The 18,572-nt window shown below is 50.3% G+C and overlaps 1 protein-coding gene across 2 annotated transcripts in view; it reads right to left on the bottom strand.

Annotated features, from left to right (window-relative positions):
* The window catches only part of OLFM1 (olfactomedin 1), a 61,947-nt gene that overhangs the window by 33,879 nt on the left and 9,496 nt on the right, over nucleotides 1-18,572 (bottom strand). The window contains exon 1 of one of the 2 annotated variants that reach the window (XM_084821175.1): nucleotides 938-1,222. The exons of the other annotated variant lie outside the window; for it this stretch is intronic. Within the exon in view, the coding sequence (XP_084677301.1) occupies nucleotides 938-1,087 (150 nt within the window). The 5' untranslated portion in view covers nucleotides 1,088-1,222. Of the gene's footprint in view, nucleotides 1-937; nucleotides 1,223-18,572 lie in introns of those variants that run through there. 2 annotated transcript variants of the gene reach the window in all.

Genomic DNA, 18,572 nt, shown 5'->3' with positions numbered 1-18,572 from the left:
CCTCGTCTTCACCTGCTGCATGGATGGTTTCCCAGCATCTCTTTGGCAGCCCAAACTGCGCCCAGGAGTTCATAATTGCAATTTTGACATTGCGGAAGTCAAGAGAAAGAGAGAGGAGAGAAGGGCAGGTGGAAAGACGGAGGGGGACGGACACTGGGAGAATGTGGACAGATGCTGTTGCAAGGATTTAGTGCAGCTGGGAATACGGATTAAGAATTTCATCACTCCCCACCACAAAGCCCCTTCCCAGCAAAACAGGTCAAGGTGCTCCTATGCTAGGAGGCATTTAAGAGAACTGCAGGCGCGGGCATTTACCCGAATCAGCCTCACAGCTCCATCGTCCAATCCGTCTTTACACCCCCAGCAAAGCCCAGTGCTGTCAGTGAGCCTTGCAAATGAAATGCCCCGGACTGCAGCCTCAATGGATGCTCTCTTCCTACAGCGTTGGCTCCCCTCCCGACCATCTGCCTCTGGGTCCTCTCCTCCGCGTTCACACACGCGGCGCCTCGCCCACCGCTTGACCCCTCTCGGTCGGCTGTGTGTGAACTCCGGGAAATACACAGGCGCGCGCGCGCGCACGCAGCAGGCTGGGCCGGCGGCCCCGAGGTTCGCCCTGGGCCGCTGCACCCGTGGCGGCGCGTCCACACACGCGGAGGCGTCGCCGGGCGCTGTCTTCGAACGATGCGCGAGCTCACGGAGAGCGAACTCACGGCGCACCACCGACGGGCGCCTGCGGAGGACGAGGCACCGGAGCCGGCCCCCCGCGGCACGCGCGCCCGGCTGGGCCCCCGCTCCCCGCGCCCGCCGGGGCCGAGGCGAGCGCCGCCCTGCCGCTTCGCCCGCGGCTGCCCGGGCCGGGGGAGGCCTCCCCGCGCAGCAGCCTCGCCGCGCCCCGCCGCCGCCCCTCCCCGCGCCCCGGGCTGCGGCGCAGACTCACGCCGGTGCTGCGGTCCAAGGCGCCCGCGGAGGCGGCGCTCAGCTTGGTGGTGTTGAGCCCCACGAGGGACGGCAGCGTCTGCGACATCCAGTTGGTGATCATGGCCATCGTGCTGAGCACCACGCCGATCTTCAGCAGGGGCACCGACATCGCGGCAGGGCTCCGCGCCGCCGCCCTCCTCGTCGTCGTCCCCCTCGCCGCCGCGCCCTCATTCTGCGCCCGGCCGCATGCTCCTCACCGGGCCGGGCCGCGCGCCCCCCCAGCCCCTCGGCGCCGCCGGGCGCCGTCCCCGCATGGCCGGCGCCGCGCCCCCTGCCCGCCTCGCCCGCGCGCCGACGGGCGGCCGCCCAGCGCCCGGGACGGCGCCGCGCCGCGCGCAGCCCCCGGCCGTCGAGGGGGCGCCACCCCGGAGCGCCTTCGCCCGGAGGACTCGGCCCGGCGCGGGAGCGCTGGACGGGGCGGCTCGGGCGAGCCGCGCCGCGCCCCGCTGCCCCGTCTCCCTGGGGTGCGCCGGGCTGCGCGCGCCGGATCGGCCGGGAGCGGACTGAGCGAGGGCTGCGACCGCCGCGGAGCCGGGAGGCAGCGGAGGGCGGAGCCGGGGCGCGTGTGCCCAGGAAGCGCGCTGCTGCCGGCGCGGGCGGACCTCTTGCGGGATTTATTTCGGTCCACCTTCCCTTCCCCTCCCCGCCTTCCCCCGCTTCTTTCCTTCTTCTCTCTGCTGCCTCCTGGTGGCAAGAGAAAGATGTCAGCGGCAAAAGGCGGGGAAGCTCAGAAGGGAAGGTTTACAAGGGGAGGGAGGGAGGAGGAGGAGAAAGAATGAGAGACAGTCACGGAGGGAGAGGGAGAATGAGAGACGGACACGGAAGCGGGAGAAAGAAAGAGAATGGCACACACAGAGAGAATGCGAGACAGACACGGAGGGGAGAGAGAACATGAGAGACAGACATAGAGGGAGAATGAGAGACAGACGCACGGAATGAGAGACAGTCGCAGAGGGAGAGAAGGAATGAGACAGACACAGGAGGAGAGAGAGAGAGAGAAAGAACTCACACACAGAGAAAATGAGAGTCAGATGCAGAGAGAGAGAGAGATGCAACTGGACCAACCATTTCTCCCTTCTGTATTTTGCATGGAGACGCCAGCTGTATTTGCAATAAATCCCAGAATACAGACCAAAGAAAGACCTTCCCCGGTCGCCCAGCCCCCTGTCCAGACATGGTTGCATCTGATGAAGTGGACGGTGCTCACGAACGGGCACATCTCGGAGACGCGTTGTTGGTTTTGGCTGCCACAGGCTGACGTGGCCGCCCCCTCTGGAAATGGCCATGGCCATGGATGTGCATCACTTGATTCCTTCTCATCCTTCCCTCCAACACTCTCCCTGCCTCACGCTTTCTGCCTGTACCTCCTAACATCTCACTGCCAGTGACCTCCATTTCTCTACATCGCCACCCTTGGCAACCCAAAAGGCTCCTCTTCCTTAAGCAACCAAGAGTCTTGTGGCACCTTGTCGACTAACACTTTTATTCTGGCATAAGCTTTCGTGGACTAGAGCCCTCTTTCGTACAGCTCATGAAGCGTGAACTCAACTCACACTTCATGCGTGGGAGGAAGCAGGCAATATCCAAGATAGCTTATGCCAAAATAAATGGGCCAGTCTTTCAGGCATCACCAGACTCTTGGTTGTTTTTGTTGCCACAGGCTCACAGGGCTACTGGCCCTCTGGAAATCATCCCTGAAGTGACTTCTTCTGTTCTCCCTGGCTGACCCTTATGCATGGGCATACAGGACACCACCTTCTACCCTGAGTGATGGCCCCTCCCAAGAACAACATATTGGCATCGCCCCTCTCCCTGTCTTCCTCCCCTCCTCAAATCCTTCTGCTTCTCTGAAACCATGGGTTTGGCCCTGTAAAAGTTCTCCCCCCACCTCCTGCCACAAAATGCAGATGGATCCCTTCTTATCCTTCCCTCTCCCTCCATCGGTAACACCTAGGATGTAGCCTCCACAGGGCCGGGAATCCCTATGCTACCTGGTGAGATGTCAAGGTCACCGAGAGACTGACATCATCGCCACTCAACCCACAGTGCTGGAGCTGACATCTCAAGAGGCAGCAATGGCTTCATCGCTCAGAAGCCGCCGCTTGATGCTGGAGTTCTCGGGTGAAGAACGAGCCCATCATCGCAGACTTGACAATTAGGGTGTGTGTGTGTGTGGGGGGGAACCCCCCCCCCCTAAGTCTTTCAATGCATTCTTGGGACGAAGTGATTATTCTGAGGAGAAAAGAAACCGGTTGCAATCCCATCAGGGGTCCGTCAGGCCCATTAGATAAATCACCTTCCATCAGGGGTCTGTCAGGCCCCTTCTTTGCAGATCTTCAGGGAAGCTCTGAAGACACACCTGTTTTCACTGGCCATCCTCTAGTCGAGGCCATTGGTTTTTATTGGTAAGTTTTGTTTTTATTGATTTGAATTGGCCATTTCTGTCTATTATGGGGTTTATTGAAACTTTTATTGAAATTTATGGACTTTTAAAATTGTATCCACTTTGTCTGGTGTCTGTCTCAGGTGCCACCTTGAGAGGTTTCCACCATTAAAGGTGGCCTAGAAATACAGATAGACAGAACCACTTATCTGGGTGTAAGTCCCATTGAACTCAGCGGGGCGTATTTCTGAAGGTTGCACCACACGGTGCTGGCTCTAGGTGCTGGAGGATGAGGACCCCGGGCAAGACCCCATCCATGGGCCCCCTCCCCCAGTGAGTCTCCCCGCTCCCGCTCCTCCTCCTCGCCACCTCCACCGCCTGGGCCAGAGCGAGAGGGAGGGGAACAAGCGGGTCGCGATGGGGGAGAGGAGGGGGAACCCCAGGGGGCCTTGTAAATGGGCCCTGGCTGGGGTGCGGGCCCTCGGCAAGTGCCTGACCATGCCGGCCCTTGACGCCAGACCTGGCGCTGCATGAGAAGGGGAGCCTGGGGCAGCTGCATCTATTCTTTTTTTTTCTATGGGGCGGCTCACAGAGGAGTGACGGGCACCCCCCAGCCCAGCTGTTTGGTTGCAAAGGGCAACCAAGGTGCGACCAAAGTGCGGTGCTCGTCCTCTTTGCAGACAAAGAGCTGCAATTAAAGTGGGGGGGGGCGACTTCTGTGTGGCAGAAATGTGCTTCCAGAGGAGAGAGAGATGCTGAGCAATTGCTTGCTTTTGGTGCCACCTTCTAGTGGAGACTGGCACTGCAGGCTCCCTTTGGAAAGACGGGCCAGAAGGCGCGGAGGAGAGCGCGGGTGCCCCCAAAGTGGGAGCTCAGCTGAATGTGCTGCCCTGCGTTCTCCTCGGCTGCTTCCACAGACAGAGATCAGGATCAGGCCCCTCCACTGGCATCCTCCTCCCCAGTGGTGGCGCCCAGCTGCAGAATGACCTCCCCAAAGAAGCTTGCCTGACACCTGCATCACGTTCTTTTCAGCGCCAGGGGAAGACCTTTGATTCTCCCTGGCATTTTAAGAACCATATTTCTGCCTTTAGACCTCTGCAGTTTTATTTTCCTCTCTCTCTAATTTGTTTTGCTGATGGTCTGACATTGGCTGTTGTATGCTGCGTGCTTTTTTACCCCCTAGTGTGATTTTATTATTTGTATAGTTTTATTGTGATTTTATATTTTATGCTTTTTAAAAAAAAGCAAAACTTGTACACTGCTCCAAGAACATCCAAAAGTGTAATAAATAAATACATCATATATAACAAAATCTCCACTGTGAACTCTAGGGGGGACTCAGGCAAGCTGCCCTCTTTCAGCCTCAGCCATGATCTGTGATGTATCTCACAGCCATGATCTGTGTAAGCATCAAAACAAAGTAATGCAGGTAACATGCTTTGAATGTTCTAATGCACTGTCAAAAGCCAGGTGTAGCATCACTGCCTCTAATAGCAAACTCAAGTACTGAGTGTCAACAGTATTATCACTGCCTCTAATAGCAAACTCAGGTGCTGAGTGTCAAAAGTACTATCTCTCCCTCTAAAGCAAAAAAAAAAAAAAAAGAGAGAGAGAGAAGCTTTTGGAGGCAACCTTCCCCTAAAACAGCTCAGTGAGGACTCAGTAGGCATGGGATGCTGGGTGTCAGCTGGAAAATAATAGAAAATGGGGGTGGGGGCAGGTGGAATGGCATGACCTGGCAGAGGGTGTGGGTGGAAGAGGAGAACTTCTTTTAGGAGATGAGGATACACTGCAGCATTTTGTTTCAGGTCTCACACATGTTACCTCTTTTAGACAACTGATAACATTTTATTTCAATCTTTGATTATTGACAGTCAATCTTTGACCCTATTGCAGAGCTGGCATGCAATATAGTGCCCTTCTCTGTATGTCTACCTGGAAGCAAGCCCCATTGTTAGTATTCTTAACTGACATGCAGTGGTATTTAGTAACCAAGTTGACATGCAACAGTGTTTAATCTTTAAAATAGGGGCAAGAGGATTTACAGGCTTTTGTTATTCCTTTGTATCCCTTTGCCTTGCACTCCACCCCTCCTCAGTCCTGGTTTAAGGAGGAGAAATTTAAAAATGGATTTCAGAGTTGGAGCACGCTAAGGTTTCAGATCTTGCAATGCATTTCCATCTTTCTATTACTGTACAATACACACACACACACACACTGTCACTCCTCCAGTGCTCTGCTGGGGGACAGTTTTGCCCATCCCACTTCCTGGACGATGGCCCAGACTCACAATGCTGAGGATGTACGGATGGGGAAAGGTGCCTGATACCATCCCACAGTGAGACCAGGGCCTTGATAAAAGCACAAGAGTGTCCGCCAGAAACTCCCCAGAGCATTCAGGGATCCTTCAGATTCCACGAGTCTCCAGGGATGGACCACCTGAATTGGTCCCCCACTCAGACAGAAGGAAGCACTCACAGTCCAAACCATATCAGGACATGGTCTGACCAGGATAAGGGGGTTAAATCAACACCCTGCCCCCAGCTCAAGACCCTCTGCTTCCTGCCCAGTCGCAGAGACCAAGTCCTAGGTGTGGCTCACAGGATGTGTTGCGCCAGTGATGTACCGAGATGGTTGTCATGGCAGCCATGGTTGCCATGGGGCTGTGAATGTCGAGGTCCCCTAGCCCCCAAGACTGTTAGGTCTCCAGCCTGACACCACAGACCACCTCCTCCAGCGTCGTAGATACAGATATAGAGTATGTGGGTGTGTGCACATTTGTGCTGTGCCACGCATTTCTCCCACACTTTTTTCAACCATTCTCACTCAGTTGGATAGAAAAGAAATCGCTTTTGAAAAGAAATGCAGTAGTGAAGAAAAATTTGGAGAAATTCTCATGATGAAGGTTTTTCATGGTACAGTTCTCTCTTAGGAAGCCTGTAGCCTCCTTGGCTTCCCACACTTCAATTAAAGCCCAGGGGAAGACATCATGAGGCAATTCCTCCCATGGGGCTTTTTTGGATCAAGAAGTGCAGGCAGCCTGGGAGTATGCCTATGTACGCCAGTTGCTGGGGAACATGGGCAGGAGGGCGCTGTTGCTGATGTCCTACTGGTGGGCTTCCCATTGGGGCAGCTGGTTGGCCACTGTGTGAACAGAATCCTGAACTAGATGGACCCTTGGTCTGATCCAGCAGGGCTCTCGTTATGTTCTCATGACAATCCTCTAATTGAAGGGTTGCCAGAGTAAAAGACATCACCAAAAAAGAGGACAGCAATTTGCACACGGAAAATTGTATGCATAGGTGCAAATTTAGAAAGAATATATATGATTTCACTAGAAATACAAGGCATCTCACCATAGTGGAGAAACCGACTGGGTGACCTGTGTGCCTGCTCAGTCTGCCGACCAGGTGCTAACTCTTGATGGGCAACTCCAGGGCCCCCGTTGCTCCTTCTCCTTATGGGTCTTTGACTTTAAACCAGACTTGGTTTGGCCAGCCCATCAAATAGAGGACACCTACAAAAAGAGGAGTGGCTTCTGCCAGCTCTCCAATACAGAGGACTGTCCTCTATTTTGTAGGTCGCATGGCCACCCTATGACTAATCCATTCCTCAAAATGTGGGGTGGGGAGACTAAACATGATCTCCAGATGCCATCTAGAAAGCTGCAATGTTGTGTACATGTAACTCAAAACGATATGTATAGAACTATATGTATAAGACACTGGGGATTTGTATATTCCCTCAGAACAAGAGATCCGTACGTCCACATTGTCCAGCAAGCTGAAAGTTGGACAAGCTCATGTTATAAGACACCCAACAGCCATACAACTGTAAAAGTGTCCTTATATCCGACAGTCAAAACTTGAGCACGCCGCAAACAAAGCCCACACATTGGATGCATTGTGGGATGTCCATTGGCTCTGCGATGCAACAGCAGAGGAAAGTGGGGGCAGTGCGGTGTGGGGGGGTGACATTTTAGAGAAGTTATATTCTACAGAGAGGCAGCAGTAGCTCTATTTAGAGTAAGTGAGCTGAAATGTCTCGAGATTTTTGTGAAAAACTTTTCCAGTGTCAAAAAATCACCTCCTTTGCCAATTGTTTTTGGTGCTCCCTGAGAAAACGTTCACCTAGTCATTCATTTCTACTGACCTCTCATTCACTCGTGACTTCAGTTTCTCTCACGTTGCCAGATTTGATTGGTTAGGCATTGTTGCAACGTGATCCCTTCACTCCATCATCTCTCCCTGGGTGAAGCGTTGCTTTTGCCCTCAGTTGTCTTCGTTTGCCCTCAGTGACATCTCCTGTATCTTCATCTGATTGGCTGTGTAGTACTATGGCTTCTTCCTGTTTACTCTGATTCCTGACAGGCTGGGGTAATCGTCTTGGATTAATCACATAGAAGAAAACAAAATCCACCCCCCAAAGGAGGTGGGGGATTGTGCCAAAGAGTATTTTAAAAATGGCAAATATTACCACACCGTTTGGGGGTAAATATGTCTACTTCCCTGAAATTGCTATTTGTATCCCGAAAATGAAACTGGAGTTTATTCAGTGCAGCTTTGGGGTCAAAAGGACATAAGTGCCGCCATGGGAAATCAGACCTGAGGCCTATATAATCCAATGTTCTGTTCGCACAGTGACCAACCAGCTGCCCATGGGAAACCCACAAGTCGGTCAGAGTGAGATGGCAGCTTCCTGCCCATGTTCCCCAGCCACTGGTGCGCATAGCCAGACTGCCTCTGATACTGGAGGTAGCATAGAGCTATCAGGACTAGTAGCCATTGACAGTCTTCTCCACCAGGAATTGGTCTAATTGCCTTTTGAAGCCATCCAAACTGGTGGCCATAACCACGTCTTGTGGTCACAAATTCTGTAGTTTAGCTCTGCGCTGGGTGCACAAGGGCTTCCTCGTCTTTGTCCTGAATCTCCCACCAGTCAGCCTCACTGCATGACCCATTGGGCCCTAGTATTTTGAGAGAGGGAGGAAACTGTCTTCTTCTTTGCTAGGGATGTACGGATTTTGTTGAACCTGTTCCATCTGTGTTTGCAGATTGCCAGACATCTTTCGTTCCATCATCTACTCATTGACGGAATCGGATTTTTTAAATGGAAGTATGAGAATTTCATTCCTGTTTGCAAATGCACATTGGCATGAATGCACATTAATGCTAATGCACATTTGCGTGCATTACAAATCCCCCCGAAGAGTAAAAAAACAACAACCTCAACCCTGGTCTGCAAGTCCACGGAATCCATGCAACTCAGGAAAAGCCAGTCCACCGCGGAATCCACAGGCCTCCCTTCCATCTTCCACACCTCTATTGTGTCTCCCCCTTCTAAGCTAAGCAGTCCCAGAGGGTGTCAACTTTCCTCCCAGGGTGGCTGCTGCAGCCCTTGGATCTGCCCCTTTGTGCCGTGTTTGTCTGTGCCATCCTCTCCCAGTACTGCTTCTCTGAGGACACGTGAAGGGAAAAGAAGATGGCCGTGATCCTCGCAAGTCTTCGTGGCCAGCCTAGCAATTTGGATCTGGCTTCTCACTTGGCAGGTGTCTGGGCTGTGCGTGGATGGTGTTTTCTCAGAACAGCTGGTCCTGCATCAATGATGGAACATGTCACATATGGCTGGATCAGTGTGGGCTGAACAATGAAGGCCATGCAATAAAGCAGAGCTGGCAGAAAAAAATTGCAGAACCTTCATTTCATCTCTCCCTCTGTATTTTTGAAATGGCAATTTATTTTAAATGGGAACAGGTGGCTCTGTGTTTGGATTCTGAAATGCAATCAGAATATGCCTGCTTTAGTCTTGTGCGCAAATATAGAACGGGCTGGGCCATCCCACTGTCCTGTTAGCACACACAACCCATTTTTCCAACGGCTTTTTCCTCTTTCTCCCCACCTCCACCGCAGAATCAAGCTCAGAAAGAAATAAAAGAAAAGGCCCCGAGGTAATGAGAGGCTGCAGCTTTTGAGACCTCCCTGTGTACTGGCTTTGAGCCGCACTGGGTTCAGTTGATTGAAGCAAGCCTCCTGTAGGCAATGGCTCAGCAGCTGTGGGTTTTACAGGATCTCCACAAACATTACAACCAGGGATTTCAGAGAAATCCACAGCAGATTCAAATGACTTCAGATTTCTATTCATCTGACATGCAGATTCCTCAGCAGACTGGCATTTTCTGAGTCACATGGATTTTACAGATCTGTGGACCAGTTTTTTTAACTTGGGGTGGGTGGTGGGGAGGGAGAAATTTGTTCAGCTTTGTTCATTTGCAAATGTGCCTTAGCACTAGTGCGCATTAGCACTAATGCACATTACGCAATGCACACTTTCACAAATGCACAGCTACGCAAAAGCATATTTGCAAATGAACACTATTCTTGTACAAAAATTCTGATTCTGTCAATGAGCGGGTGAAGGAAAAAGATGCCTGAGAATCCACGAAACATAGACAGAATGGATTTAACAACATCCATACATCCCTTCCAACTGCTCTCTTTTAAAAAAAGCTCACAAGAAGCCTAGGAACAGATAGGGCATTGCACTGTGGGTGGAGAAAGGTGCAGGAGAGAATGGAAAGGGCAGCAACACCAAAGTGTTCGTCCACTCTAAGACTGTGCGTGCCAGAAAGCGTGTGCAAGAGTCCTGTGTGAATGATGTGTGTGTATTAAGGTGGCCACTTGTACATCACCAAAAAAGAGAACACTGATTTGCACAGAATTTGCATGTGCTAATTAATAGGTCGACACCAATTTAGAAAGAATAACAATCATTTATATAGAAATGCGATGCATCTTACCCTAGTGGGGAAGATGGTACCCAGGTGACCCGTCTGCCTTGCTCTATCTGATGCTCAGGTGCTGCTGATGGGCACCTTCAAGTCCCTTTAGCTCTTCCTTCTGGTGGTTCTTTATCATTAACCGGACTTGTAATGGGCAGCCCTTCAAACAGAGGATGCCTTCAGTATAGAGGATGGCCCTCCGGCAGTCCTTCAAATAGAAGCCCCCCTACCTCTATTTGAAGCCCTACCATGCACGTGAATATTACATGTGAGCAGTGCATGAGTGTGTGGCCATTTACATATTGCAAAATAAGAGGAAATACCTGAAACCCACCCTCCAAAAGAGGGCACAGATTTGCATAAAATTTATATGCAAATATAAATTTGTATACACAGACCCATTTATATACATAGATGCAAATTTAGAAATCATGATGAGAATTTAAATAGGAATGCCTTTCTGATGATTCTTTAACATTAAGCCCGGACTTAAATGTGTGGTGGCTGGACAAATAGAGGACTGTTCTCTGCCAAATAGCACACCTGGCCACCCTAGTGTGCATGAGCGTTATGGGAACAGGAAATATGTGGAAGAGTGATAAGACTGTGCATACACACACTGATGTAGATCTCCAGTTATTATTTTTGAAACATAAATTTGGATTGCAAAATAAAATGCAATGGAGGGAAATACGAAGCGCCTCTTTCTGTCTTTCTGGTTCTCTCCCTTTTGAAACTTTGCTTGTTTCTTTCTTACTAAAAGAGCTTGAGGCTGCACCCTCATGAAATCGCGACAGCCAGGGTATGAGGTTTCTTGAGTAAGCTTGGACCCGTTCATTAGATGATGCCAAACTGAGCTTGCATCTATCTCATCAATGAAATCTGATTGATAAATTAGACTAAATAACATTTGCATAATGTGGGTGATTTGTTTAAGTTATTTGACATGTGATGAGACACATAGAACTTGGCTTTCCAATGGGGCTGGAGGAGAAAGCCTCATTAGGATGGAAGTCTGACACAGGGTCTAACTTCTAGCCTTCCAGATGTTTTGGCCTACAACTCACCATTGGCTGTGCTGGCTGATGGAAGCTGAAGTCAAAAACATCTGTGGCCCGTCCCTGGTCTAATGTGTTTTTTGCGGGGGGGATTGGTTTGGAAAAAAAGCGACTTGGGGCGCAATCCTATGTATGTTTAGAAAGAAAAAGTTCTACAACTCCCAGCATTCCCCAAACAGCATGGCTGGCTGGGGAATGCTGGGAGTTCTAGGTCTACTTTCTGTCTAAACATGCATAGGATTGCGCCCTTAAGTGGGGACACCAAGAAAGTGATCCAGTTATGCATGGTGTGGAGAATGTGGGTAGACCATAGAATCAGGGTTTTTGAGTTCAGTCTCCACCTCGGCCTTGTACTTGGGTTCTTGGGCAAGTGACTTTTCTTTTTGTCTTACCTGTTTGCCTTTTGGGAAATGGGTGTTTTGTGACCAGCCATTTTATGAACGGACAAGCTGCCCCAATGGCAGCCATTTTGTGAGTGCACCCACAACACAATCTCAAAATTGCAAATGTGCCCACCGACTCAAAAAAATGTTGAGGACCCCTGCCATAGATTCAGTGGGCTTCAGCGATGTATCAGAAAGTCTCTCTGCTTCACATTAGCCTTGGTGCCAAACTCTGGAAACACATCTTCAAGGAGGGTCCATTCTGGGTGGTACCCAGATAAAATTCACCCAACTTCAAAATGGACATGGATTGACTGAACATCTCCGGTGACCTCTAGACCCCCTTAGCTTATCCTCAGGGTCATGCTGGAGTATGGAGAACTCCAACCACACCTTGCTCCACCCAGCACCCATGGAATGCTCCCTGCCACACCCACTCTGGACACGATTGTGATGGAAGCAGGCAGGGTCTCATTCATACTGGGTTGGGCATATTGGGTAAAACATACTGGGTCCAACTCAGATCTGACCCATTGAAACGAATGGGACTTAGGCTCGTCATGACTAACTTAAGACCTATTCATTTCAATAGGTCTACTCTATGTAGGGCTTACATTGGATTTTACCCATTGCATAGATTGTACTCTAGATTCCATAGAGTACATGATGGAGCCTAGAACCTGGTTTTACTTCCGGAAAGTTAAACAAACAAAAAAGATCTGCAAGTCTGCGGAATCTGTGAAACTCTGAAAAAGTTTGTCCACTGCAGAATTTGCAGGTCAGTTTCATAGAAATCTGCCATTATTTGAATCCATTTTAGATTTCTCTGATACCCCGAGCCTAGATCCATCCCCTGAAAATTATGCCATAGAGTCTATTCCTTCCACCTTTGCCATTAAAGAACGACGGTGCTGAGAGTTGTGAGGATCACCGTGGTTCCCGTATCCACAACCAGGCAAGCAAAACCGGAGTGCTTCTCATCTGTGACCCAGTCTTAGGCCCCTTCTCTGCTGTCAAGGCTGGTTACGCTGCTCATCTGTCTAATTCAGTTAGATGGTGATTAGTTTTGCATTACTTTGCACAGGGACGCTAATCCTGATTACAAGGACAGATAACTCCAGAAATAAATACGACCCACGGTTGAAAATTATCTCCCTCTCTCGCTCTCTCTTTTATTGGTGAAAGCTGAAGTGAGTGAACTGTGACATAAATTGCCTTATGAGAAGAGGCAGGTGCCTCTAGTGATGGACTGGAGATGTGCCATTTTATCCTTTGTCTGGTTCCACACTGCTCCTCGCAGCTAGAAAACTCAGGCACAGAGGTGTCCTTCTGAAGCAAAGTGAGATTTGGAGCATCATGAAAGTGTGGTGGAGTAGGAGGGAGGCGGAATGGACCTTGAGAGACAATCCAGGAGCAATTCCTCCTGCGCAAACCTCCCTGAAATACGCACAAGCAGAGCAAGAGTGGAATGAACACTGCTCAGGGAATTCTGTCCCCTGTTAGTTACGGAACATGCGGGATGTATGTGTGTGTTGGGATGGTAGCGGGGGAATGCTCTTTATGTGAAGGGTGTTGCACCTCTTCAATCCAAGGGCTGAAATTTCAGAGCAGCTCTTGGGGGCTGCATTCCCCGGGCGGGGGCGGGGGGGGGGCATTAAAGGCAAATAGGTGTGTGGCCAAAATACAACAAAATACCTTTTGTATGGGTATGTGAACAACAACCACAACAATAATAGCACTCGTGTTCTTCTTGTGGTCTTCCCATGGACATCTCATTGGGAATAGAATGCTGGACTAGCTAGGTCAGGGTCTCCAAGCTTTTTTGTTTGGTGGGCACATTTGGAATTTTGAGAGACTGCTACATGAGGGGCTGTGGCTCCGAGGTGGGGCCCCTGCTTTGCAGGCAGAAGGTCCCAGGTTCGATCCCTGACAGCATCTCCAGGTAGGGCTAGGAAAGAATCCTGCCTGAAACCCTAGAGAGCCACTGCTGCCAGTCAGTGTTGATGATACTGGGCTCGATGGACCAAGGATCGGACGCAGTCTAAGGCAGCTTCCTATGTTGTGGGCACTCTTACAAAATGGCTGCCATTGGGGGACACCTTGCTCATTCATAAAATGGCTGCCATTGTTCTCAACTTTGTGAAGGCAACTGGGGAGGCAAAAAGAAAAGTCACTTGCCCAAGAACCACAGGCAGAGGTGGGGTCTGAAGACAAAACCACTCATATGAAACCAAAGAATACTATAAGCAAGAAGGATCTTGGGATTGCTGTAGATCACAAGCTGAATATGAGCCAACAATGTGATGTGGTTGCAAACAAGGCAAATGCTATTTTGGACTGCATTAATAGAAGTACAGCTTCCAAATCCTGTGAAGTGCTAGTTCCCCTCTACTCAGCACTGGTTAGGCCTCATCTGGAGTACTGTGTCCAGTTCTGGGCACTGCACTCTAAGAAGGATGCAGACAAACTGGAGAGGGTTCAGAGGAGGGCAACAAAGATGATCAGGGGAGTGGAAACAAAGCCCTATGAAGAGAGACTGAAAGAACTGGGCATGTTTAGCCTTGAGAAGAGAAGACTGACGTGAGATAGGATAGCAGTCTTCAAAGACTTGAAAGGTTGTCACAGAGAGGAAGGCCAGGATCTCTTCTCCATCATCCCAGAGTGCAGGACATGGAAGAATGGGCTTGAGTTACAGGAAGCCAGATTCCGGCTGAACATCAGGAAAAACCTCCCAACTGTTAAGAGCAGTACGACAATGGAACCAATTGCCTGGGGAGGTGGTGGGTTCTCCCGCCCTGGAGGCACTCAAGACAAGGCTGGACAGCCATCTGTCAGGGATGCTGTGATGTGGATTCCTGCACTGAGCAGGGGGTTGGAATCGATGGCCTTGTAGGCCCCTTCCAACCCTCCTATTCTATGATTTCATGAAAGACAGTGCTGGAGGGTAGCCCTTCACTTTGTAGCATGGCAGCTTCTCAGTTAAAGAAAATCTGAAGAAATGCAAAAGAAATGAGGAGGGGCAGGGAGCCAAGAAGAGAGGTGTTTGTGGCTACATTTGTGTCCATGGCCTCCACAATGGAGACCCCAGAGATAGACCTGTGGTCTGACTGAGCACAGCTCTGCTTATACTATAAGTGGGGAATGTGTAAACCGACAAAGTGTTGTGAGTAGCGTAGGTCATAAGTAACACTTTGCAAGTGGTGTTCAAATTACTTCACATTCATTATCTGGATCATCCTTACAGCAACCCATCATGAGAGGACAATGTTTATTTGTTTACTGCATTATACAGATGGGGGATGAGGATGAAAAACAGACGCTTTGCAGAAGAGGTGAGATTTGAATATGGAGCTTTCTTGTTCACAGCTCAGCTGTTGAGAGCTGATACTTCACCAGTCCTCACCACCTGCAGAGTCACACTGTCTCCCCAGAATGAAGACCCACCTGGATGTATACCCACCTTAAGATGCCTCTCCCTACCCATTACACACTGTGGTCTTGTCTTTAGTTCATGGCCGATTGTAGTGAAATCCTATGCATGTCTCTTCACCACTGATTTCAGTGGGACTTACTCCTGGGTAAGTATGCACAGAATTGCAGCCACAACCAGAGTGTCCATGGGTCCTCACTTTGAAGGTGTCCTCTGCTTAATGGGCTGTCTGGGCCAATTCCGGTCTAAAGATAAAGAACCATCAGAACTTTTGCCCGTTGGCAGTTAGAACTTCCGAGCAGACTGAACAGGCCCACACATCACCTGGCACAGTCTTCCACGTTAAACATTGCTATGTAAAGTATAAACTATTTCTACATTTGCACCTATCCCGCAAAATTAGCATATGCACATTTTATGCAGATCTGCACTCGCTTTCGTCCTCTTTTTTCGTAATACATTTCCACTTTTGGGGAGGGTGATTCTGAAGCAGCCACCCTGGCCGCAACCTTTCCTCTTCCTTTTTCAGTGGGTATGCTGATCTCTCTCATTTTATGGCCCAGCTCCCTAAAAGTGCAAGAAGAGACCTAAAACTAAAACATATATATGGCTCAGTTAAATGATCCATCCTTCTTCCAGTCCGAATGCACAGGGTTGGCATGTCTGGGCACCTGCTGGGAGCGCACGGCCCAGCAGGGGCCCACTGAGAAGAGCCCCCGGGAGTTGCAACCTGCTTCTTCCCATGGCACCCTGCTGGTTCCCCTGCCTCTCGCTCTGGCCAGGCAAGTGGTGGTGAGGAGGAGGAGCAGGATATGCCGCGGCCGCCTCGCTCCCTGGCGCTCTGCCTGCCAAACGAGTGGTTGCAATGATGAGGAAAAGAAGGAGGAACGAGAGCAGCTGGAGACCACGTCAGGGAGAAGGTCGACTCCCTGAGGGAGGGGGCGCATGGGGCGTTCTTGCCCAAAGGCCCTCCGAAACCTGGACCTGGCACTGCCAATGCACTGTTTAAGGCAGCCTCTGCCTGAATTGGCTTATTCTGGCCCTTAAAACCTCTCAGTTTCCACTAATGAAAAGCTCTCCAGATATCGTACCCAAGCTCCTCGCACTGTTGCGAAGCTTTTCATTCTGTCCATAAGCCGAAATGCAAATTGCCAAAAGTAATTTGCACTCCCAGCAATGGGTTTTTTGAAGAAATGCATGCTCATTTTAAGTTTTAGTTTTTGCCAGTGTATCCATGGCTCAACATTATTCTCTGATGAACCAGGCTGGCTTAAAAAAAAAATCGATAGCAAAACCCTCATTAATGGTATCCCTACATTTTTACTGACAAAGAATTGGTATGTTTGTGTGATAGTGTCTGGGCTGGATCCAGACAATACCACTAGTAGGGATTTTGGAAAAATCTGCAACAGATTCAAATGAGTTTGGATTTCTTTGAATCTGACCTGGGGATTCCACAGTGGACCAGCTTTTTCTGCGTTGTGCAGATTCCATGGACATACAGACCATTTATTAACTGGGGGGGGGGGATTTGCACAAATTTGCAGTTATGTTAATGTGCATTAGTGCAGGTGTGCATTAGCATAAGTGTGAATTAGCTAATGCACATTAGCATGAGTGTGGACTTGCACTAATGCGCATTAATGCTAATTCACACTTGTGCTACTGCACATTAGAACAAATTCTTGTACATCCATAAAAAAAACTGATTCCATTCATGAGCAGATGATGGAATGAAAGACTCTTGAAAATCTGCAAAACACAGACAGAATGGATTTAACAGAATCTGTACGTCCTTAACTGTTACTAGTACTGCAACTAGTACTAAAGGTTAAAATCATCAGGGGTAGATTATGAGGAAGACATTGCTCTCTGCTTAAGACCCTGGGAGACAGATAATACTGCCTAGGTGGTTTGATGCACTTCAGTTTCATATGTCCACATGTAATCACACCAAACATCACTCCATTTCGTCTCTGTGTCTTGCCACATCATCCAGCTTGCTCATCTTGGGGGTCGCTTTGTGTTCGCTGAGCTCAAAAGGCAGGGCTGAGATGTTGCGAACCCAGACTCCAGTGTCAGTGAGGCCTTGAGAAGGAATCACTGGTACTCGGTGAGATGGTCCTCTCCCATCTCAGGAGGCTAGTGCTTCCTGCCCGCTCTCTTATGAAACAGGCTGCAGCTGATCATTTCCGGTAAGAAGCCATGGAGCTTCCTTCTCACTCCACAGCACAGTCTGTTCCATCTGCTCCTACTGTGGAATAAATATTGCTCCACTAAGCCAAGCTTTTGGAGCTGTCAGGAACAAAGACAAATGTCTCCCTGCTGACAAAAGTATAATCTCCCTTGAAAGGTCAATGACATCTTCTGCAGGCTTGTTCTCAGAAGGAAGGAGCCATGAGATGCTCCGAGGCCAGAAATGGAAGGGCTACTTTGGCACTAAAATGAAACCAGCAGAGGAGGCATGGAACCAGGTGGAGTTTGGGAGGAAGCTATAGCCAGGGGCATTGCTCGGCCTCAGTCCTCAGGTTTCCCCAGTTCCAAAACTATTTACCACCAGTGGTGGCAATGATGCTGTGCCAGCTCCAGGTTTTGGAGGGCCCTTGGGCAAGACCCCCTCCATGGGCCCCCTCCCTCAGGGAGTCTGCCTTCTCCCTGCCATTGTCACCATCTGCTACAGCTTCTCCTCCTCCTCCGCATTGCTCCACTTGTTCGCTTGGAAGACAGAGAGCCAGGTGGCCAGGGCATCTCCTGCTCCTCCTTCCTTTGCATCCCCACCGTTGCCTGGTCCAGAGTGAGAGTGAGGGAAGAGGCAGGTTGCCGTGGGGAAGAGGAGGAGCAACTCCAGGGGGCTCTTGCCAGGGGAGTCCTAGTGGGGTGTGGGCCCTTGGCAGGTGGCTGACCATGCCTACCTTTGACACCGGCCTGCAACAGTGAGACAGAGAAGGACAAGTGACAGCAGCTAGTGACAATGGTGGTGAGGAGGTGGACTCCCTGCTTGACCCGTGGAGGGGAGGCATGTTCTCCAGTATATGATAATGGGTGAGAGACCGGAGGTGGGTGTAGCTGAAGTCCGAAGTGTCGCATATTGCTATGTGAACTAGAAGACGGCCAATATCCATGCATTGACACCAGGTCTGGCCAGTTCAGAAGTGCTATACTGCTGCCCAGTCCCAGGAGCCATGGCTGCCCACCCTCGTCCTCTCCCATTCTGACAACGTGCCCGAGGCCTGAGCACCAATGGTCCACACTAGCTCCCTAGACTAAGGTTAGGTCCAAGCTCACGTTGGCACAAGTCCACTAGTGCGACGGGGCGTTCTCCCTCACTCTTCCCCCCTGCACCCTTCCACCCCACCCTCACATCTTCTCTCAAGGCTTTCTCAGCCCTCTGGAGCAGATTTTGAGGGAGAGAGGGGTTGCTGGAGGGATCACCCCCCTTCCAGGCTCCAGGACAGAACTGCTTTCATCAGGGAGAGGCAGCACTGGATCCAACCCCACGTCCCAACCTCAAACCAAGAGCCTTCTGGTTTGGAACTAGCCTGCCCCTGCCCCTGAGCTGGTT

Source organism: Heloderma suspectum, chromosome 14, assembly GCF_057233095.1.
Source record: "Heloderma suspectum isolate Gila_16-S chromosome 14, 16-S_ref, whole genome shotgun sequence".
Lineage (NCBI taxonomy): Eukaryota > Metazoa > Chordata > Lepidosauria > Squamata > Helodermatidae > Heloderma > Heloderma suspectum.
This window is presented reverse-complemented; position numbering and strand designations above follow the sequence as displayed.